Raw genomic sequence first — 25,344 nt, forward strand, 5'->3', positions numbered from 1 at the left:
ATCAGTTTTAAGATCTTATTCATGATTTACAAAGCTCTTAATGGCAGCACGGTATGGATCAGACATGCTTATCTTTACAGAATGAGCTTCACTGATCTCGTCTGTGAGCACAACCTCCTATTACTACAAATATGGGAAAATAAAGTTCATGAACCGAAGAATTAGATTATTCCTAACATTTAAAAATAAATATAATACATTATTTGTGTTGCTTTGTAATAAAAACAATTCTGTAAATTTAATTTTAGGTATTTTATGTTATTTCTGTACAGTCTTACTATTTTCTGTGTCACTGCGCATGATGAAAGTTTATACCACGGATCATGTAGAGGTCATCTATGAGAAAAAAAACACTTAAAATGTTTTGAAAGAGAGAACTGAGTCAGCTCATCTGAGCCTGGGGCTGTAACGAAGATCAAGGATAACGTTTCAGTCTTCATCCTTGACTGTGTTACAAGAAGAGAGAAGAAGCACTCTGCCTGAGGATTTCAGCCACTAGTTTGACCTCATATGGATAAAAGATGTCTGTCTTTTGTATTTTGGACTACCAGTAGTCTGAGTAAGTCTGAGAAAATGCAGGTCTGATGAAATCAACGCCCAGACAACATATTCCCTTTGATTACCCAACACACAAGAATCATTGGCCCTGAGATTAAAGTGTGTCGAAAGTGACCTGCAAAGATAAATTTATGCAACTCAGGAGAAGTCAGAGGTTTTATATGGGTGTGACCAGCACTACCTGAGAATATCCAGAGAATAAACAGGGAACAGACACAGTGAGGTCTTTGAGGTGATGGGTTACCGTGGGGCAGAACACGTGAGGCAACAACACAGAAGTACAGAAAGGACTTTGTCTTTAATGTCAGATCAGGACAAGCTGTTCCATCTGACCCATATTCATCACATCCACGGCAAATTGCTGCCCCGGGACGAGCTCTATTGTATTCTTCTGTCTGTATGCATGTGCTAAGCTACGTACACACACACACACACACACACACACACACACACGTTCTAAAGCACCCCTAAACAAATAACAGATTGGAATGTAAGCAAATAAGTCCAGCCTTAAATGGCTCCATCAGTCATAATTTAGTTTATAAATTTGAGGTAAACATTTAAGGAAAGACTTTACCTAAAAATCAGTATCTTGTGTTCAGTCTGTGTCATGCCAGAGCTTATAATGACTACTCATGTGAGCTTGCACTGTTTTATTCTACTAAGACATCTGGTAACCAAAACTTTTGACTGGATTTCAGCAAAATACAGGTAATTAACATACTCATTCTTTTCATGATTATTGTTTTCATTTATTTATTTTTCTTGTCAATTTTTTTCTTCATTATTTATTTATTTTTCTGTCTCCCTTTTTTCTAATTTCACAATATCAACATACATTATACCAATATGCCTCTAACTGTCTTTTGTGTTAATTGTTATTTTACACCTGTCTTGTCCCCGACATGGTGTTGTCCCTGTCATGTCTTTCACTTGTTTTTTTACCTGCATCACCTAATTATAAAAAAGAGGGGGCCAGAAGTAGTGACACATGCAGTAGGAAGGGCCACTGACCCCCACACTTTACACCTGTGACCCAAAATTATTTTCAGTCTCAGATTGCTGTATCAAAGCTGAATTGATCCCATCACAAGATGCTCTCTAGTTTAAATTTGGTTCACTTAAGTGACTTTGCTGTCGTTTATGTGAAAGTTAATGTATAGTCATAGGATTAAAAACAACACTGAAAGTCTACAGCCATGTTAGTAGCTCTGTGAGGCTTTACTTAGGTGATTTGCACTAAATGCCAGTAGCGGCATGCTCACAATGACCGCTTGATCATCTCTGTTCGAGGCTGGTGGCCATTTCTGGCATGAGACTTCTGTTCGACTCTCTGACAAAATTGTCGGTTGTCAGGTAACATTTTGGGAAATGTAAGTGCCAGGTGATGAGAAGGCTAGTATGGAGTAAAAAGAGACAGCATCTCTGGTTCTGCTGCTTCAATACTGATGCTTTCCATCTTAAGTCAAACAATGTCGTAGGAGTGAAGAGCTGAACCAGTGGAGGCTACTCTTTAAAACCAACTCACCCACAATAAATGTTGGCATTGTACATTTCTGCAAACCACAGATGTTTCATTTGTATTGCAAATTTGCCATATATAGTGGGATGAAACTTGTGTTACTTTTAATTCCTAAATGTATGTTTGTAACTCAACACATTCTCACTCCAACCTCATCACATATCAACATTTGGTCATAGACATTGTCTTCTCTCAAAATACACTTCTGTTTTCACAGGGAATTTAACGTTTATATACAGTGTCTCTGTAGTGGTCTCTGACGCAGCAAGTCACTGCCCAAGTGCTGGATTATGACGACTTTGGAATAAGACCAGGCTCTGTGACAACGCTGTGGTTAATGTGTTTACATTTAGGCACAAAGAGCACTTGGTTAGGGTTTGGAAAAGACCATGTTTTGGCTTAAAATACCTGTTGTGCTCACCACAAACACTGCTGGACACACTGTTTGGCAGCTGTCTTGCCTAGGTGTCACGCCATTCATGCCTCCTGATGAGAAACTCAGCTCATGTACATGTAATTTGAACTATGTCACTTTAGAAATGTTGGTGTGATATGTATAAAACGTACAGATGAAACATATCAGTGGTCTGCAAAAGTGTACTAAGCCAACATTTTATTCTGGTGATGCAGTTTAAACTGCAGTACTTTAAATCTACAGCCACAAGAGAGGACTTCAGAGAAAGAGGTCATCTATGCTGACTTGTTTTTGTGAAGCATCTGTTGGTCCAGTCATCAGATGAGTCTGAGACCTCTGAAGTTCCCACTGTGAACTCTGCTGATGAGAGTGAGGCTGAGAATATCCATTAAAGGTTAATTACCCAGAGAGAAGAAATAAGCCTCGGCCTCAGAGTCACAGTGCTCATAATTTAGCATTTTCAGTGCTCGAGTGGAAGGGGCACAAAAGTGATTAGACTACAGATATCAAGTGATAAATGAGCTGCCATTACAAACTGTTCCCTCAGACTGTGTGACGGAGTTCATTAACTGGAGCTCAGCTCTGCTTCCACATTAAACTATGACATTTCTGGAGCAGGAGGTGACACATTTTGATGAGGAAATTAGTCCATGTGCTTCTGTTTGAGGGAGATGTTTGTGGCGAGTTATTAATCTGTCCTAGAAACAAACACGTACACACACACACACACACACACACACACACACACACACACACACACACACACACACACAGAGGCAGAGCTGAATAACGAGACAAATCTTCTCTAGAAAAAAAATTCCAGATAAGTTTGCGACACAAATGTTCAGCTTTAAATGATTTGTTTGCCACTAATGGATAATCCTTGTGTCTACATCCCTGTTTTATCCTCAGGTCAGACAGGCACGACTTATTGATAAGAAGTGATCGGCTCAGAAAGATGACATCACCGCAGAATTACAAGATCTGAAATAGTGATGCTGCTGCAGCGGGCAGAGCTGTGAGTGCGACTTGACCACAGTAGGCAGATGAAAGGCAGTGGGCGGTGTAGATTTGTACCCTTGATGTGACATGGCTATTACAAAATGGACAGTTTATACCGGCTTTTAAAAGCTTAATAGGACGCAGGCTCAAGGGGATTATCCAGCAGCTGCTGGAGGCCACAGAGGAAGGCAGAAATTAACTTCTGCATGTGAGAGAACTGCACCAATCAGCTGCACAGCAAACCCCACAATTACATCAACCACACACAAACCTCATTCATTTTCACCTCGACTGCTGTAAGTGAGGAATTAAAGCTAATTCCATGAAGTCATTTGTTTAATTTAAATCTATCTGCTGACTGACAGTCTCTTTCACTGTCTGTGCCGCACACAGCCTGCTGCCTGCCTGTGTTGCTGTCCGAGGCAGATTGTAGTCAGCAGGGGTGACACTGAAACGTGATGCTTTCTGTCCAAAATGGAGCAACTTTAAATGCGAAACTTGCAATTTAAGGTCCAGCGTGTAAGATTTAAGGGGATATATTGGTAAAATACAGTAGGTTTGTTTTTATTAGTTTATAATCACCTGAAAATAATCATGTTTTGGCACCTTAGTATGAGGCATTCACACCTACATACAGAGCGGGTCCTCTTCCACAGAGCCTGCCACATTGCACCACCATATTGTTCTACAGTAGCCTTGATCAGACGAACCACACACTGGCTCTAGATAAGGCCAGCTGCATTTTTGTGATGGCCACTGTAGCTCTCCTACACCCTTAGCACAGTGGAGAAGTTTCTGTTGGTTGCAATCTACAACCTCAGCTGCTAGATGCCACTAAATCCTACACGCTAGACCTTTAGGCGATGGTATTGCATTTTCTGCAGCAGGGGTAGTATTACATTGCAACACTTTTTAGCCATGCTACAGGCCTGTCTCTAGAGATGATAATATCCTGCCCATTCTCATTCCAAAGTTATCAAGTAGCACTGCTTTGCCAGGGATTTTGGTGTCAGACACCTTACAGCAAAAGTCACTTTTTGTGGTGGTATCATACGCCACTGGGTGGTGTCAGTTTTTAATGCGGTTGGACGTAACTGCCTCTGGTCGGACGGACAGCTGGACGGCAACTGTTCCATATAGCATGAGACATGGAAGGGCAGAATCAGCTCATAATAATATGATATGATATGATATGATATGATATGATACGCCGCTGGACGGCATTAGGTTGAAACACTGCCAGTAACGACGTAATATAAGGACTTTTTCCATCAGCCAGAGCTTCGCTTTGTGTTTAGTACTAATTAGCAATGTTAGCATGCTAGCTGGGAAAGATGATAAACATTATTTAGCATTCTGACGTTGACATATAGCTTAAAGCAGATACAGCAAGTGTAGCCTGACTTTTTAATGTTGCAGGTCCAGTCCAGTGGGATATGAATGAAGCAGCCAATAACTCTTGTAGGGATGTTTTGGATTTTTTGGAGTGGGGTTGTTTGAGGTACTTATCCGTGTATTACATACAATAGACGGCAGTTAACATGAAACCAGTTTGAAGAGGCAGGTTGGAGCACCGCCAAGGAAGCTACGAGATGAACCGCTGTGGACGGGAGCAGCAGCAAAACATATTTTAGTCGCCTAAAAACAGATGCACCCAACCATCCAACCACCATCTACTGTATGTAATACACTGACTATGGATAAGTACCCCATATAACCCTGCTTCAAAACATCCAAACTATTTGTTAGGACTCATTCCATCACTGATTTTTTGTGTTAAGCAAACATCAGGCTATTAAACGAATACATCCTCACACACAACCTTCTCTTGAGAGATGAATTCATGCTTTCACTTCCAAGTATGTCTTTTCTTGAACCAAAGTTTAATGTTCAGCAGAGGAAACACTTGTGCACTCTGTTGCTTTGCAGACATGCAGAACACATGTAAAACAGCCCAGCTTTAAGTTTCACATCTCCCTTCGTCTCGTTTTGATATAAAAGACAAACAGAACTTTCACATCAGCCGCCTCATGTGGTGCACTTGCATAAGGTCTTGATGTTTGTGTAATGGGTGTGACTGTATCACTAGTAATGCTTCACCAGTCCCAAAGACATATGATGATGGGAACTTGAGCACATCTGTCAAGTTGCCACTGGATCTCGCCATGGTGCTTCAAAACAAAACTGCTCCAGATTCAAACCAGCTTCAACATTTCCAGATGCGAAGCTTTTTTCGTGTTAAACAAACAATATTGTTGTCTCTGAAATCACTTTACACTTCTGCCTTTCCAACAGCCATGACACGTTTGTTCGCCAGAGAGAATAGCACTCAGTTCCTGGTGAGAATTGGTGTTCCCTGTATAACTCAGCTGCTAATGAGACCGCCTTGTTCCTGTGCTTGTTCACATGCTTTTCAGCCAGGACAAGGATGGGGTGAGAAGATGCAGAACAACACCCACAGAGCCACATATACTGTAAATACAGGTAGAGTATAGTACAGGAGGTAACACACAGCCGGGGGTTTGCATTCGTTTTAACTAAACAAAAAACAACATCACACATATTTTCCACAATCTGATTTCTCCATCTGTTCAGTTCGCTGCTGCTTCACCAACATAGTGGAGAAATATGTCCCGATAATACAAAGAGCTGCACAGCCGACTCTGCAATAACGAGCAGACGCTGCAGAAGAGTCACACCCACAACACGTTTTCTGCTATAATGTGAAGACTGATCAGTGTCTGTCCTGTGTCCCAGTGCACCATCACCACTAACGTCATGATCACAGATAACAGGGCATATGTCAGATGTAACACACAGTTGCTGTTAGATGAACTTTGTCATGCTTTACATGAATTTTAAAGGAAAAGTCCAACATTTTTGGAAAGTATGCATAATGGCTTTCTTGCAGAGAGTAATGAAGACAGATACCACTTTCACGTCTGTGTGCTAAGTATGAAGCAACTGCCAGCAGTCATGTAACTTAGTTTAGCTCTGTTGAAAGGTAACAGAAGCGTGAAAGCAGCAAATTGCTGATTTACATGGGGTTATGTGCTGATCCGATATCTGGACTGAATATCGGCCCGATATCATCAAAACAGATGGATCGGTATTGGAAAATGCAACCTATGCCTGAGGCGATCCTTTCCCTTTAAATCTATTGCAACACGAGTTACGTCATATGTCATGGAGCGATGGAGAGAATCTGCTGTGCGGAGGTATTTCACAATGCTTCACCTGCTGTTGCACAATTGTTTATTTTTGTTAAAAATAAATAGTTCATCATTGCATTAATCTGTTTCATCTTGTTTCATTTTATCTTAGGAAAGAACTGTGTAGTCATCAACGCCTGATGCCTCCAGTCGTATCGAAACTGAAAAAGATGGATCGCTCTAATCAGGACCAATAATTTCCTGGAGTCTTAGCTTTTTGCCAAGGGATGGGACCTGTACAAGGATAGTTTTGTAACAACTGATATCAACATACAGCTTCAGAAATGCTGTTAGGTGCTGAGAAAGAGCCACACAAGCTTTTTTTTCCCCTTTACATGAGGTGAAGGTTGAAATGCTGCATGACTGGAAGAAAACACAGATTAATCAAACTGTAAACAAACTCAGTCCCTAGTTGCTTAGAACCCAATATCTCAGGAACGCCTGGAGAAAAGTTCTTCAAATTTGGCACAAACATCCACTTGGACTCATGAATTGATTAGATTTTGGTGGTGCAAGGTCACTGTGACCTCACAAAACATGTTTTCAGCCATAACTCAAGAGTTCATACACTAATTATGACAAAATTTTACACAGATGATGACATTTTTATATCCAAATGGCCAAAGGTCTCCTTTACTTCAACATCATGATGTTCTGCAAAAACACACACACAGTCCACCATAAGCTCACCGGTTTTGCAGGTAAATTGAGCTCCAGGTGATTGTACCATATGAGGAAGCTCCTCTGTAAAAACAGTCTCTAAAGCCGCTTTCACACACGCACTGCAAACCTGAAGATATCTAGACATTACCTGGAGTAGCCGTGTGTGAGAATGAACCTGTCTGAATCACTTGGACCAAACTTTTAACAGACTTTACCCTTCCGGCTACCTATTACAAAATCTTTGTGATGTCCGATTGAGTCCATGTGTGAATAGAGCATGTTCAAGATGTCTCTATCAGGAGGCTTATTCGAAACCAGGAGAGCACCAACATCCGAGGGTGAAGAAGAATGGTTATTTACACGAAGATGGCAATGAAAATGTCAAACTGTGAAGATGACAAGATTCGGGAACTTCTGATCGATAAAGGCTGCAGCTGAAATTGTCAGACAAATTAAAGGAAATGGCAAGAGACTGATATTTATGATCAAAATATGAAGTGGCTATGTGACCTGGGTGTAAACTGTCATGTCTTGCCTCCTGCAGGCTCTACCCAGGTGCCTCCCCTCACCTAAACCAAACAGAGTATTTCCAGTAGGTGAGAATGTTTCTGAAAAACACATAACACCTTTTGCTTAAATATCTTCAAAGTCAACATATGAGTCTGAACAGACACAGATGTAAACTGCAACTTTACTGGTCGGTGGAGGCAAACAGTCACGAGGCGTAACCCTATAATCCTACTTTTTATTTTATTTTTAGAGTTTATAAAACCAAAACTACTCGGTTAGGGTTTTAGGAACATTGTATTCTTGGAGAATAGCACCAGTGTTTTGCTCTTGAAGTCAGAGGGTTTGTACACCCATCCTCCCCTGACCATCTTATTACCAACCACTTTATGCGGTGATATAAGAATGCCTTTTGAGCCGTCTGAACAAACGACCAATGCAGTTGACAGTCTCAAAAAAGAGTTTTTTCCGGTCTGTTCATAAGCCTCTGTTTGTTTATCTGAATTCAGGTCTTTGAGCCCCTAAGTCACTGTGTCAGAAAGATTAGTGTTCCTCCCACTGAGCTTCGGCTGCTCAGCAGGGCAAGATTCAGGGCAGGAAGTAACAACGACGACAGATTTCTACTGTACTTAAATGCACTGTACATACTAATTATGTGCTGAAAGGCAGGATTAGATGCACCTATTGAAAAATATGTGTTGGTTCTGGTAAAACCACTAAAGAGTATACAACTGATTTAATAGAAACCATGAGACGAGCACATGAGAGTGGGGAGCAGGTTAATCATGGATGGAGCTCTAAAGGAATTTTCCCATGATGAATGTGCCCTCTACTTAATTGTTATGGGGAAAAAAATGAGAAGAGCGAAGGTCGAACCAGCAAAGTCTTTGTAATGACTGACTCATTTGTACTTTTTGGATAAATACAAGTCCTGACCCCAGGCCAGGCAGCTGCTGAGTGCTCAACACATTTCCCCCCAGTGAGACAACATCAAATGATTCATCCACAGCTAGATGCACTCAAGGGTGCATGAAGGTGATATATGATGTAAAGGAAAGGGATCTTCACTAATTACTGGTTACTTTCCCTTGAGTGGGCTTGGATACAATGAGCAGGTGCAGGTGGAGGACAATGCGAGAGTCAGATGAAAGGTCGATGTATGTTTGGGTGAGACAGTGATGATAAAGATGATGTTAATTCTGATCAACTTAAGAGACTGTTTCAAACACAGTCTAAATTGCTCCCTTTGTATTTCCTGCTGGGATGATTTGCAGTGAATGTGAATCATCAGCTGACAGGAAGTGAACATGGACCCAAGTTGTTTCCCAGCAATGCAATTCCAGTGTGACGGACTGTAGCCTGAACCGCTGTGATGTCGCGCTAACAACAATCACTGCTTTTATTTAACTCGTGTAGTTTCCTGTTTTACTTTGAAACTCAATCTCCTCTCATGTGTTTTCCCTCCCTTTTGATGACTTCACCTGTGTCTGATTGTCTTTCCCGCCCTGATTAGCCTCACCTGTGTCTCGTTATCCTTCCCCTCACCAGAGTATTTAGGGTATGTATCTTGTTTTCTACCAGTGCCACTTCATCTTAGCTCCTTGTGTGTCTGGCGTTCCAGCCTTTTGTTTCCCTGTGTCGTTTTTTGGATTCAGCCTGTTGATTGACTCTGCCTTTGCCTCATCCATATTGGATTTGTTTGCCTCCACTAATTGTTCTTCTGTGTACTGAACCTATCTTTTAATAAGCTGTGCGTTTGAATCCACTCCCACTCTCACCTGGTTCACCAGTTCAGTCAGATTTTAACAATGTCTTTGGTGCTTAGACACCACAGAGAGATTATTTGAGATCGTGGGACATGTGAGCAGCCCTAGTGGAGGTGGTGGTGGCTGATGACTTGGTGGATGAATGATGAGGCTGCATCCAAGGAGACTAGGTGGTAATGGGGAGGTGGAGGATACGCACGGCGGTGGCATGAGAGAACTGTGGGCAGAAAAAGAACTCCATGCTCCATTTGAATGCTGTTGTTTGCTCCCCTTCTGCAAGGGCTGTTTGATGGCAACGCAAAGCAGTGAAAATATTCTAATCATAGAGTACACTATACTGATATTCACTTTCTTTAGGTGGACCTTTTTTAGGTGGCTAAAAACTAACCAACACAAGCAGCGTCTGCTCAGCGCTGTTTAATATAATGTACGTGATGCTGGGGTTTCTACCCAGAACCTACTGTGCACAAGCATTGTGATTCAGTCTCTAGCTGCAGGCAGGAATGCAGCAAAAAGTTTGGACATTTCACAGGAAAACAAGTAGAAATTCCTACATTTGTCTTAAAACATTTACTTTGTGTTCCTGTTGTTTCCCTTCGACTCATTTCTAAGACCATCAGCCATCATTTCAAATCCAAATTTGATGCTACAAAAAGACAAGGCTGGCCACATTCCTTTTATTTTGAGTTACTTTCAATAAATCCCATAAAATGACCAAACTCACCGGTGTATTAGTCTCTCAAAACTTGCCAACTTCCTCACCCCGTCCCTGTCTGAGGTAAATCTTTACAAATGGGTCACAAATATTTACTTCCATTTAAAAAATAGGCTGCATCATTCCTATAACAGATGGGCACAGTAGTTTTAAGCGATTGTTACTCAAACAGGAGTGATTTTGTTGGGAACTATTTCCAGCCACAGATTTGGTGCTCTAGTAGTAGGAGTGTATCCGGCAGCTGTTGCGTGTATATGGGATTGTGGAAGCGGCTGTTTATCATAATGACAGAACATGTCAGTCAGTCTAACAGCGTGGCTCACGGGTGTGTTTTTAACAGTTTGTGAACAACAATGAAGCGCTACAGCACACAGGAAGAAGTGACTGGACCACTGAGAGTGAACTGCGGGAGAGAGAGTGATGAGGAAGAAAGGATTAGACCACACTGTTTTTAATAATCTCCAATCTAAGGCGACTGGGTGGGAGAGATGTTGTGGCTCAGTGGGAGGATTAGTGGAAAGCTCTATCACTATTCTCTTTCTCCGGTTCAATCGCTCTGCTCCTGGACCTCAAAGTGTCGGCCTCTGCAGTGTGATCATGGTTTAAGTAAAGCCATCAAAGCCTCAGTGAGTCATATCACTGCTTTAGAGAGTGGGATCACAGGAGGGCAAGAAAGACGTGACAGTTCCATATCTGAATGTGAGGCTACCAGAAAAATGCTCCCTGATCTTAAAGCTGCTATCATCAATATTTCTGTATTATCAGTGAATCAAATGACTGTGTGTAATGTGAAAGATGTCGACAAACAAGTATAAACATAGACAAGAGTCTAGATAGGGTGGGCTTCCCATGTACAAAGGCTATGTCTGTGCCACAGCGGCCACGGGCTCATGTTCAGCTCATGGCCCTGGTCATCCCCACTCTCTCCTCCACCCTTTCATATTCAACTTTCCCATCAATTTTTTAAAAAAGCCAAAATAAATAAATAAAGATGGACAGCATGTCTCCACTTCCTCCTACTGTACAAAAATTAAGCCAAAATGTTCTGTATGGATATGGCCGTCGCCATCTTGCGCTTTTGGGGGCAGTCTGCGCAGTAGAAATCGGCAAGTTGAGTTGCAGTATATTTTTTCTTATTTATTACTCTTTCCCCTGCCTTCTAGCAATAATGCCTCCTAACATAAAAACATGTTTTAAAAAGCAAAGAAAACAGGGGAATGTCATTTGCTCTTTTCCTTTCGATTCAAAAATAAATCTTTTTCCTAGTAATATAATAGTATTTAAAATGCCAGGATAACCATTTCTTAATTCACCGAGCATTATTAGTATTAGTATTAAGACAGTGTTTTTACATCAGACCAGAAAAAAACAATAATTTCTTGGGACACTTGTACGGTTAATTTTAGAAGACACAGACAAACTTATTTTGTCTCTCACAAATATTCCTGAATAAAAAAAACTGATGTTACATAACACTGACATGAGTATGAATGGTCGTCTGTTTCTATATGTCTATGTCTGGGCTGTACTGCCCCTCTCGCCCAATGTAAGCTGGGATAGGCTTCAGCCCATCCGTGACCCCGAACAGGATAAGCTGTTTTGGAAAATGAATGAATGAACTGATGACATATAATTTACTTTTGACCAAAATCCCAAAAAGATAGTGTCAAAATAAAGGTAGCCTAAATTAAGGCTGCCTCTGTTTAATGACGCATAATAATGTTACAGCATGCAATGACAACAGTGCAGTGATGTTACATCACCAACTGTAGGTCACTGAAAGTGTTACCGAGGCTCGTCCAATACCAGGTGGATTATTGTAAAATAAAATGGAGCACGTACATACATTAAGCTCATTGAATTGGATTAATCTATACAAATGTATACAGGATTCTTTATCTAACTTCAACATTTTGATCTTCTCACCCTTCATGGATTAAAGTCAGGGTTTGACACAACCTTCATTCAGTGTCCAGTAACTGAAGAGCCATGACAACTCATCAGAGGATTACTGACAATCACTGACGTGACTTATCTTCCTGTTGCTCACTGGTCAAACCCCTCCTCCTGCAGTAATACACATTCGTCACATGCTGAAGGTTAAAAGTAAATCTGATATGTCAATATCAGTATTGTTGGACACTGCAGACAAATGTCCAGTGTGTTTCCTGTTCTGAGCCTGTTTGTTAAAGCTGTAAATCATCTAAGGACACATCAGTGAAATTACAGAGTAGCAGCAATATTAAAATCCTTTATATGGCATTAGGAGAGCAGCTTTGAATAATGCAGCTGCGATTAGATAATTCCTAATGCACAATTACATGACGGCCCATGTCCACATAAACACAGAACATTTGCTATGTTAAAGCATTTTTCATAGCTTAAGCTTTTAATAACTGCTGTCGTTTCCCTGATTAATTACCTGTTTGTTACAGCAGACTCATAATAATGATGACCGATACTAATAATATAATAATATACTGTAATAACAGGTATTTCTGGTCCTTCTTCAGCCTTCAGCCACGACTCTGACAAAGACAATGAATCATTATCTGCATGAAAAGAAGGAGACAAAGGTTTTGTCAGTGCATCACTCCTACGCCGATGCTAATGTGTCAAATGACGCTTCTCTATCTCTCAGTGAAATTACAACGGTCACGTTAATGCAGACAACGGTCTGCATTAACGTATGGGCAATCAGACAAATTGATTCACATTCAAACAGCAGTGGATGAGCTAACAACATCTGGCAAGCAGATTAAGGTCTATCTGTGCGGGCTGTGGTTGTGCTGTGGAGGGCAGGAGGTGCGCACGTATCAGACTAACAAAAGAATAGTTTGATATTTTGGGAATTACGCTGAGAGTTAGATAAGAAGATCAATACCACTCATAGACTTCATATGGACAACATGGCGGCACGCGAGAGTGCTTTTTGCTCTCCGAGTTGGTGCTTAGCTTCTTCCCAAATGCAATAATTTCACTAAACAAACATAGTTCAGTCGACTCGTCGCCACTTCTTGCACATCAGCACCTGCACTTTATGTCATTATTGCTCTTTTATTGTTATTGTTTTATTTATGTTTCCTTTTTTTAAATGTTGTATCTATTATATTGGGTGCATTGGTTGTTGATGTTCTGGGATGCTGTGTCAAGTTCTGCCTGTTACATGCATTGTCTTCTTTCAAGATACACTTCCATTTTCACAGGAAATTTAACGTTTACATATAGTCTCTTTCAAAATAAAAGCACTACATTGGTACAACAATGCGACTTGACATTTTTTTTTTTTTACCTTCAACAACAAACGCATGTGGGTAGGTTTAGGAAAAAAGAACAGGGTTTGGCTTTATAATCTTAGGCAAACACTGCACTCCTGGGTGAAAGTCAGTGTTTGTTGGACCAATCCACCACCAGTCTCACCTGCCCCTGTCTGAATTTGCTTCCTTAATGTTCATCCTTGTCCCATCGTATTTCCCTCTGACACTGCCAGGCACAGTTAAACTCTAACGACAACCAGCTGCATATCATGTTGACGTTAAAGGATGCCTTTGTTCGTTGGTTTCTGACACTGCAAGTCACTGCCCAAGTGCCAGATTTCGACAACTTCGGAGTGAGACCGGGCTCCTGTTTGCAGCCAGCTCTGTGTGTTGTTATGAATGTGTTGTAGATAAACCAACTAGCCAACAGTTTGACAGATGCATGCCCAAAAGAAAAGCTCAAATTTCTGGTTGGAACAGGAAACGCACCGACTTTTAAACATTATGAAATACTTGGATATTGGGAGATTTTTGCATACGCGCAAATATCACAAGCTGACCTTTTCAAGAGGGTGTCTGAAGGAATGAAAGAAGGAGGCTGTGTTCACACGGTTCGAACAAGTCCACCACTGTAAGAATGTTTCCATATTTTGACATGATGAATGACATGCTAGGGCACCTTAATCGGCATATGCATGGCTGCATGCAAACAGGAATATTAGTGGAATATTCATTTTCATCAGCCATGTAAACAGCTTAATAGGAATTTCGTCTTTTAGAATATTTTGTGCATGCAAACATTATGGTTCCTCAGCAGAAAGACTGGAAGCAGTTAGCCTCTGTCTAAGCCCCCCCCCCCCCCCCCCATCCCACCCCCAAACCAGTATTGTACATTTTACCTTGCTCTGTGTCAGCAGCAAACACTCCCCCAAAATGTTGGAGTTTTACTTTTAGCAGAATTAATTGATTCGTCCCCTGTCAGTCAGTCGTTAATCATCCACCTGAGGGAGGGAGAGCAGGAGGGACTCTACTGACTGAGAAGCAATTTAGTTAAAACAATCCTGTTGGGAGTGATTAATTTTAATAACATGCACTGCCTGATAGAAAAAAAAACCCCAGCATGCTGTCAGGCAGTTTGTCCAAACACTGGGGTCGGGACTCCCATTTAGGGTCAGAGGATAAATGTGAGTGGTCATGACGAGCAGAAAAAAAGAAACATATTTCTGCTACACAAAATGATGTACCTTCTTTTTTAGACTTTTTAGACTTACTGGACAACATGACCTCTTCAGGATTTTTCAGATAAAGTAAGGTTGATAAGTTTACCACTGTGGTCCAGACTGAAACATGTCAACAGCGTTGTCAACAGATGGATTACCATAAAAACTGAGTACAGACATTCATGATGCATAGATCGTAATTCCCAATGGCTGTGGTGACCTTTTCCTCCGGCGCTACCATGAAGACGACACATCTGGTTCAGTGTAAAGAGTGAAATATCTTGACAACTATCGGATGGATTGCCATGAAAGTTGGCACAGATATTCAAGGTTCCCAGAAGATACATTTATATAACTCTGGTGATCCTTTGACTTTATCATAACTGACAACTATGATATTATATTGCACTGTTGTGGAATTTGGTATAGACATTTATCACTCCCTCAGGATGCGTTGTCCTTACTTTGTTACCCTGACTTTTCAGCTACCTGCAAAACTAACAACATTCCCATCAGTCTCAAACCACCACTGCACATAAACACAGCCTCACCCAGCCTCTTTAACAGGGGTGTCACACATATGGCCCAGGGGCCAAAAACGGCCCACCCAAACGGTCCAGTCTGTCCCACTGGATGACTTTGCACACCTAATATTGAAGCAGTTGTGAAGGCTAAGAGGTGCAAGGTTTCAGGAGCAATTTAAACACTAAGTGGCCTTTTTCATGTAAAATGCTGCTCAGAGGCTTTTCCACCTTCAGTGGAAATGTACAGAAAAATGCACATGAAACGACAGTGAGTAGTCGACTGTGGAAAATCTGATTTGCATTTATTCTTCTGGAGACATCACAGACTGTCATCTGTTTTGTAAATGGATTATTGTTTTTAAAATGTACTTCTTTAAACAAAAAAAGGGGAAACAATTTGGAGGTGTTTGTTATTTATAGGATACTGGTTTTACTGGTCTGGCCCACATGCAATCAAATCAGACTGTAATATCCTTTTTCCATTGTCATTCATGCCGCGCTGATTTGTGTTTCCACTGTCACTGGAAGTGGACCTTCTCAGGAGTAGGTCCAAAAGTTGGGCTGTCTGCCCTCAAGTGGGTAGTGGTGACGTCTCAACCCCGACAAACCCCCTGCTCCCCCCCAGGGCCAGCTCTTGGCATAGGCCATATAGGCGGTTGCCTAGGGCGCCACATGCTGGCGGGAGCGCAGCTGCAAGCCCTCAGAAAAATAAAATAGAATAAATAAAATAAAATAAATACTAGTAATAATTTGCAGCCCTGACTGGTGCCCTTTTCTCATGCTCTGTTTTGCAAAAAAAAGAACAAATAAAGAAAAAGTAAACAACAACAACCCCCCTGTTGTCATTATTTGACCTGGCCCTGAACCTGCAGCAACATGTTTTGCTTGTACTGTACAGTAATAGGTAAATCTACTCTACATCTGTCCAGATGCACTGAGAAAATATTTGAACAAGAAGCCCAGAGAAGCTGCCGCAGAGGGGCCTTCTCTGACATCTCCTCCACTCGCTGAAGAATGTAAGTTCAGCCAATTATTTGTGGTCTCTGACACACTGCTATGTCGTCGTCATTGTTATCATTATTTTTGTTGTTGTTATTAATATTATTATTATAATGTCATTATTATTACTATTGACTGTTCCAGTTTAATCTTGTTACTAATTACAGTAAATGTAGGTCAAATAAAATAAAGTTTATCTGTACAGTGCCTACTTTATATGAGGCAGAATAACACAACAGACTTAAAGCAGTGGTGTAACAGTATGGATGTACTGTATGTTTGAATACAGCTACAAGTCAGGCAACAAGCAGCAGCACGGCTCGATTCAGCACATCACCTCACGACTTCCAGTGAGACACAGCCTGAATCAGGTGAGTTCTGTAACTGTGTGTTGATGCTGCAGGCATGTTTCTAATGCAAATCTGGCCAAAACATTTTTGGTATAATTCTATCAAATATTCACAAATACTCTTATCACAATATTCACATCACTTACACATGCAACTCATCCTGGCCTGTACATCTGGAATGTTAATCCTGACTAGGGCACCAAAGTGGCTAGAGCTGGCTCTGCTCCCCCCTTTTGCAGCTTCTAACTGAATCTCTGTGGTTTGGAGTTTAGTTTCTCTTCTGTGTCCTGTTTTTTCTTTAGATATCTGCTTTATGTGACCTGTGTACTAAAATGACTTTGACACCCCTGCCCTATAACATGATAATAGACTCTTGCTTTTCTGTTGTTCAGTTTGAAGCTGTTTGCGATAAGCACAGCTCTGTACTGTATGTGTGCACGCACCTCTAACTGAGGTTTAATCTCTCCCAGTCTAAACAGCCCTGAGAGGGCACTTCCAGACCATCTGCCCCCAGAGCTCATGTTGACCGACCAAAATGACAAGGACACCGAGACGAGTGGCAGAGCCTGCAAACCTGCCATCAGCTGTCATATATGTGCCAACAACCAATTAAAATGAAAAGTACAAACATCTAAAACAAACACTATGAATATAAGACATAGTAATGCCTGGTGACCTTATAATAAACACTTAATAATAAAATAAATCATGATAATGTGTATTTATGTATGTATTTTTCCAGTAAAACTACAAACCATGTATCACAATTATCCTGCAACTATTAATCATGGGCATAAAGTATCTGTACAAGTGAAAGGTGTATATAGATTTTATCGTATTTATATTTTTTGTCATATATCTTTACTTATTCATCACTCAATAACTTTTTTCCCTCTTGCTTCTGACTCTTGAGCTGCTTTAATGCGTGACCTCTTTCACGTGGGATTAATAAATGCTTACCTTACTACAGATCATAAATAAGAGACTAATTGTCTATGTCTAAATCATACTTTGTCATTCAGAAATAAGTATGGCGTAAGACCTTGTAAGAACATGCAGTTGCATGATGTGATGACACCACTTCACCTCTCAAATAACTCTACTTTGAATGTTTCAAATAAACATTTTCCCCATAAAACACGTGTTTACTTGGCTGCTTTAACTCATCCTTCTAAAGCCGTAATTCAGATATTTTATGTCAACTGTTTTCTCTTCTCATCTCTCTGCATGTGCATTTGACTTCCAGCTCCAGTATTATAATAAAATCCTCACCTCTGACCCTGCATTACTCATAAACAGTGTCGTCAAACGTTGCCAAAAACTTGACATTGACGTGACCTTTGTTTATCTCCTGCACCAGCTGCTCCAGATGATACAAGCTGTATTTTGGTGGCTGCAGCTCCACTGTGACTCTACAGTACTGCGAACATGATGCTGTTTCACCCATTTTAAAGACTTTACTGTCTGTTTGGTTTGTTTGACGGCCCAGCGATGCACTTAGGCTGACGATACCCTTTTTTTCGTGGAAGACATTTTGACATTTGACAGTAAGAAAAGCCCATGTTTAATTAGGGGGAATTTCATTTAGCTGCTTTGTTTTCAGGTTTCTGGCATTAATACGTGAACAGAGCAAAGGCACCGTTATGGTTATGAATAATGCCTGTGCTTATCTTACTATGACAAGTCAAAATGCCTGCTGTGAGAAAGGCCTGCTAGATGCTTCACTGAAAGATACCTTGACAACTAGCTTCTGTCTCCGTCAGAGAGGTGTAATGGATTGTATTGTGTTAAAATTAGTTTCTTATATTTTATCTGCATCTATTTTCTTGTATTTTCTTTGAGTATTTCCACTGAATGTGACATTTTTTACTTTATTACATTTACTGACAGCTTTAGTTCCAGTTACTTTTCACATTTGCATTTTTATAGATTCAGAAGTTAGTAATAAAGTGGGTAAAATTAGTTCCACTTTGACAAACCTAAATGTCAAGCTGTTTGAATATGTGAATAAAAAGAACTCTGGTTTACTTTTGATAATGCCATGGAGGTACATTTGCTTCTACTTATATGCGTTTATTCAAGCAGAAATTTTGAACACGTAAGGGAATATATTTATATATTGCTATTTTTTACCAACACAACACCATTAACAGCCTCCAAAATTCCTAAAAGGTTGATACAATTTCAACAAAATCTGAGTGTAGGACTCACAAAAAGTTTGCTATTTCTAGCAAAGGGATGCCTTTTATTGATTATACATTCTCAAATTGAATTGGTTAAATGTGAGGAAGCTCTCACACATAGCCCTGGTAGGCCTCAATTCTTTAAGCCTTGACTGCATGTTGTGCAAAATGCAAATCAATTCTTAATGGTTACTCTACAGTGTGTATACAAATGAAATGGCGTTAATGTCAAGCTGTTTGAATATGTGAATAAAAAGCACTCTGGTTGGTCTTTTGGAAGATAATGCCATGGAGGCATAATTTAGCCAGGTCACTGTTCTTAAGGGACTGGTGTCAGGTAAGTAAACTGGAAATGAATGTGGCCAAAACAAAATAACTTATAATTCTAACAAAATGGCAGCAGTCAATAACCAGCCTGTAAAAAAAGTCAAACAGTTTAAGCACTTGGGCATAATTATTGATCACACACTAACTTTTAATGGAAACTCAGAGAGCATTTTTTTTTTTAAAGATTTTTTTTGGGCTTTTTAGCCTTTAATGTATAGGACAGACAAGCGTGAAGGGGGGAGAGTGATATGCAGCCACCAGCGCCCCACAGAGAGCATTTTTAAGAGAGCCAATCAGCGCCTCATTTTAATCAGGAAGCTATAGAGCTTCAGTGTCAGCCAACACATACTTGAAATAGCATACCGAAGTGTGGTTGAAAGCATTTTATCATTTAACATTACAGCATGGTACGGCAGCCTGAGTGCAAAGAGCAAAAACAAGCTCTCCAAGATCGTCAGCATTCTCAGCAATGTACTTGACAGTGCTGTACGCAGGAAGGCCAAACACAGAATTGCCAATAGCTCACATCCTTTACACTCAGAGTTTGAGCTGGTCCCATCTGGACGTCGATGTAGAGTCCTAAAAACCAGCACAGAACATATATGAAAAGATCTATGTTTACTGAATATTAAAATGTAATTTATGGATCACACAGAGCTAAGTGGCGTGTAGACAGAAACATGTGATTTTAGGAGCAAACCCATCTGACAAATTCTCTTTTCACCACACAATCACTCTTGCTGAGCGTTATGATTAGAAATCCTCAGTTTTTATTGCCAGTGGACCGCGTGCCGTGCAGCCATAAATCCGTCTGCTCTGTTAAAACAGGCAGGAATATAATGAGATGGCGTTTGTAGTCATTAGTACACTCTTGTTCTGTGTGGTCGTGATCACACCCCAGTGTACCATGAACGCCACCTCATCATTCACCCCTGTGGTGTAATGGTGTAGCTCAAATCATGACCTTTAAAAAGCAAAAGGTCGCTGTCCCTCTGATGTGGAGTATCATGCACACAAGGAGTTGAAATTCCTGGCATATACACTGCGTGCATGTAATTTATGTCTTAATACCTGTGAAAGAAATGGTATGATCGGCCTCAGCTGTATATTGTGTTTAGTGCTTACTATCAGCAAAAGTTAGCATATTAAGAAGCCAAACTAGGACAGCAGACATGCTGCTAAACATCAGCATGTTAGCACTGTCACTGTGAGCATGAGCATGTAGCTCAAAGCACTGGGCCTTAGTACAGCATCAAAGAGCAGCTACTGTGATTGTAGACGCCTCTTATCTCTTCTCTGAGGTCTCAAAGTTGGAGGTACCCCAGGCACATTTACACTAACAATGGAATCCTGCAGTGTCAGTGTTGCTTAGGGGAATACTTCACCACCCAGTTGTATATCAGTTACTCACCCTGTGTTATTTTGAATTATTATTATTATTCCCACATGCCTAGATGGTGTATGAAGAATCCAACAACTGACAAAATTCTTGATGAATTGAAATCATAACAACAGAAATACTACATCAAAATATCTGTTAACAAACTGTCACACCACTCATGCCGTATAATCCAAGTCTCATTTATATAGTCATATGCTCAGCACCTCCCCAACAGAAGCTAAACCTTTACTGTTTAAAATACTTTTGCAGAAACAAGTCTCAGGGCGGCAGCAGCTCAGTCCATAGGGACTTGGGTTGGGAACCAGAGGGTCGCCTGTTTGAGTCCCCGTCCGGACCAAATACGGAGTTCATCTGCACAGTGTGTGCAGATGAACAGTGTTTGGCTTCACCCCCTGTGCTGCCGCCAGCACCCAGACCTCCACCACTGGACCCCCGCCACCGGACAGGCGGAGAGCTCAGGGCGAAGCCAAACACTGTTCATCTACACACACTGTGATGTCACACAGCTGGCTCAATATCGGCATAGTTTCCCTGCTTCCCTTCCCTGAGGTAGCCAACAACCTGCTTTTATACATCCGAAGAACTTCTATAAAAATGAAGTGCTTGGCCACCAGACCAGGCGTCTAACTGAGACAGGCGTTTATGTGTCAGAATGGGAAGCTGCACTGGGCAAGTAAATGGGAATGGCCATTTAATTGGGTTTTTATGGTACATAGTTTGTTACACAATCATGACTTTGTTAATGTAAACAGTAACACTTGTGCTTTATGACAGGTCAGGACAGCTAAAATAAGAGCAACTTCACAGCTCTCATTTGTAACATATAGTAATTAAATCTACTCAGTAATTATCACGAAGTAGGTGGACAACTATGCAGGATGATTAGCCATGCTTTGTTTGTTTCATTACCAGATATATATTCACATAAACCCACGCAGCACTGGTGTGTGTGTGCGTCTCCTACTAGTTTCTATATATTTTTCTTTGAGAAACGTGAATGTGTCAAAGCTGTTATTTAAGTTAACCTCTAAGTGAATGGAGGAGGGTCACAGCAGACTGAATTTCCACTCAATAAAACGTAATTGCCTTTGTGTCCAATTTTCTGTCTTAATACTTTAAAACAACAGACTTCAGGGGAGGATGCCAAATCAGTCAGTCGATACAATAAAACAGAATAATTTCCTCCAGTGGGAGAAACGATTTTCTCTTCCTCATGCACATTAGTCTTGGCTGCACATGTGTGGATTCTGAAATTGATCCCATTCTGTGAAACAATCAAGCCAATGAGCCAAAACCTGTCAAGATCTCTGTAACACCACAGCGGATCTCACTGATTTTTAAATCAACTGTATCCCTCACAGATACGTAGGAGCAAATTACTGTTTCCAGTGAAATGAATGTTTTTATTGAGAAATACTCAAGGAAGGTGAAATAACATGAGCAGTGTATAAGTGTTATTTTGTATTAAAAATATGGAAACTACAAAAATATTAGGAGCAATATGTGTGTGAGGTGAAGTGTCAGAATTTAAAGGAAACAATCAACACACAGTAACAACTTTACATTAACAAAAATAAGTGACAGCAGCCCATTCTCATTCCCAGAGCATCAAAAACGCCCACTCTGTCACACCTGTCAGCGTGTGATATCTACACCAAAGTCACCCTTCAGCGCTTTAATGAGACGCACCATGTGTTCAACTAACTTCAATGTAAACCCAACCCTGGCAATACTTGACGCTGAGAGCAACTGATGTAGTAAAAAGAGCACAGTCTACATATTAGGTTGATGGGTCAAACAAAACCAGACTTTCACCCAGGAGACCACAGTTGGTGTCCCATATGAAACCAAATGTTCATGTTGTTTGAACATAACATTATGCAACTTAAATACAGATGTCAAGCACTTTAATCAGTCATGGCACGTTATTACATCATGTTAAATAACAAAACATGATATTTTTTTCTAAACCTTACCAGCTAGTTTTGTTACTTAGACATAATGGTGACCGTTTCACAGTGTTAACCGCATGGTAGAGTGTGTTTCAGCTGTGCGTCACATAGATGCGCTTAAGGCAGCAGTTCCCAACTGGTCCAGCCAAGGGGTCCAGATCTCTCCTTAGTCATTAGTTCAAGGTCCACACAGTTTAATATATTCATCGTCATACTTGCATTTATTTGGCCATGAGGTTGAGGTAGTTTGCTGTCTCTGTCAAGTAGCCGTCTGTTAGCCACTCACTCTACAGCAGGAAATGGCACTTAAAAATAAAAGCTCTGTGCCAGAATTCACTGTACTTCAAAATTAAGTGTGTGTTTACAAACTTGACATGTTTGCAAGTCACTTGTAGCCCATTCAGAATGGACCCACGACCCACTTTTGGACTGAGACCCATCAGTTGGGAACCAATGGCGTAAGGGATGCCCGTTGCATCACTATGAGACGCCAAGGGGCGTGACCAAGCCGGACCTGGAAATGAGAACAAGTTGGTGAAGCAGACAACAGCTCAGTGGCTTTTTGTATTTGGGAAAAAACATATATTTGTATCAGTGGTATATAATTAATCCTGCCATACAACACTGATGGATTTCAGAGTTGAGAAGTTGAGAGTGTACATAAACACAACTAAAAAGTCAAATTTGTAGTAAGTAGAGCTGCAACTAACATTTATTTAACATTATTTTTGTTTCTCATTTAAATAAATTATTGTTTAGTGAACAAAATTATTAAAAATAATGACAAAAGCATCCACAGTGATGGCTCCTGTTTGCTTGTTGTGTCAGTCAACCAGTCAAATATCATTTGAGAAGCTGAAACCAGAGAATACTTTTGCTTGAAAAAATAGCAGCAAATTAATATTCTGTTGACTAGGTAATCAATTAATTGCTGCGGCTCTAGTAATAAGCAATGCAAACTAAAAGAATTTGTTAAAAAAAAGAAAAAGGTGGTTCTGCCAAATATATTACAATGTATATGGAAATGTGCCAGCAAGGTCATATTGGGCACATGTAGACTGTATACATATGTATTCATATACATATGTACACACACACGCACACACACATACACTCATAGTCGCATAAACACACCATTATGAAATGCAGATATTGCCCCAGGCGAGATGTTCTTGATGGAGAGACATGAATGAGTTTGAGAGTGAAAGGCTGGTTTCCCCAGATGCTCAGCAGGAGCTGCACTCAGTCTGCTGGAAACCTTTTTTGTAGTAAAATGCTAAAAGTGTTTGACATGGACGTATGAATCCACAGGCACAGGGTGAACCTCTGGGGGGCAACATCTGAAATACATCTACTGCACCAACATGACAAATTCATCCATCCACCTGACCATGAACAGCTCAATTTGAAAGAAGAGGATAAAGTCTGACACATGCAACTCCAGGGTGTAAGAGCTAAGTTGATGCGCCATGAAGTAGATGGATGCTTGACCCGAGCGCATCCACTTGCTGTTTCCACTCTCTCAACATGTGGAACATTAATATTTGTGTCAGATAAACCTCACATGAACAACCAGAGCTGACAGTTTCCTCTCTCTATCACTGTGTCTTATATCTCTTCACACACACAGGCAGATGCAAACTAACACTTATCTCCCTGAAATTACATAATCTCTCTTCCTTAACTTTCCCTAACTCACACGTGTGCGCCTGCAAATGCAGCACCCACTCGCACACGAATTGACGCACCCACATCCACACTGCCACGCACTCCTCTCTCTCATCAGTCTGAGGCAGGTTTCGTCACTCACCCTGGCTGTTGGGACCCCCCTCTCCCTCCTCGCAGTCCGTCATGTTGTTCAGCATCCTCTCTCCTCCTCAGGCTGTGCACACTGAGCACGGCTCCTGATGTTGTTGCTTAGTAAAAAAAAAAGCTGGATGCCTGGCTTGTTGGAGCCAACCACAAGATGCTTCTTTACTTTTGTGTCTCACTTGCCTCTTTTCTCTTGCCTCTGGTAGGTCAGTTTAAAAAGAAAAAAAAACATGCATTTCATCCTCTCTTTTACTTGTCTTGTTTGTTGCGTGATGCCATGTGTCCCTCTTCAGGAGGAGGATGGAGAGACTGAGAGAGGCTGCAGGGGAGAGTTGATGATGGCACTCGGTGTCACTCACATGCACGCTCTCGGTTTCTGTGCGCCACTCGCCCCCCAGTCAGTTTAAGCCCAATGACTACATTCATCATGTATTCAGGAGGTATTATCCCTCCCTTCCTCCCTCCCTCCCTCACGCATGTTCATCATCATCCATCTCATCATGAGAGAGGGATGGAGAGGGATTGAGATGCAGAGGGGATGCACGTCAGATGACCAAGTACTGTCTCCTGAGATTAAGCATCTCCTTTGATGTTCTTTTTAGATGAAAGATAAGATTCCATTTCATTTCTGTGCATTCATCCCTCTTTTGTTATTTTCCCCAACCTTCCTTCTCTCTTTTATATTTTCCTGTGTGGTCATGGCCCATTATCTGTGGAAGGGCTGCAGGCTGCACTTGTGTAACTCTTTGAACTTAAAACACGAGCTTCTCACTGATACCACACAGACTGGTTGACCTGCCCTGGTGCTTGCACACATTTGGTCTCTTGGATAAGTGCATGAGGGAGTATTTTCTATTTTTTTTTTTTTTTTTTTTTTTTTTAATGGAATCTTAATCTAAATGACAAAACTAAATGGAAAAGACAAGAATTTGGATGCTCTGAATGGATTTACAGTGAT

At 40.9% G+C, this 25,344-nt stretch overlaps 1 protein-coding gene across 1 annotated transcript in view; it reads right to left on the reverse strand.

Moving 5' to 3' along the window:
• slc12a5b (solute carrier family 12 member 5b) overlaps window positions 1-24,501 on the reverse strand; it is a 54,799-nt gene extending 30,298 nt beyond the window's left edge. The window contains exon 1 of the mRNA XM_049582012.1: window positions 24,385-24,501. Coding sequence (XP_049437969.1) covers window positions 24,385-24,439 — 55 coding nt within the window. The 5' untranslated portion in view covers window positions 24,440-24,501. The remainder of the gene's footprint in view (window positions 1-24,384) is intronic.
• Window positions 24,502-25,344: the final 843 nt, after the last annotated feature.

Source organism: Epinephelus fuscoguttatus, linkage group LG7 (genome assembly GCF_011397635.1).
Source record: "Epinephelus fuscoguttatus linkage group LG7, E.fuscoguttatus.final_Chr_v1".
Classification (NCBI taxonomy): domain Eukaryota; kingdom Metazoa; phylum Chordata; class Actinopteri; order Perciformes; family Serranidae; genus Epinephelus; species Epinephelus fuscoguttatus.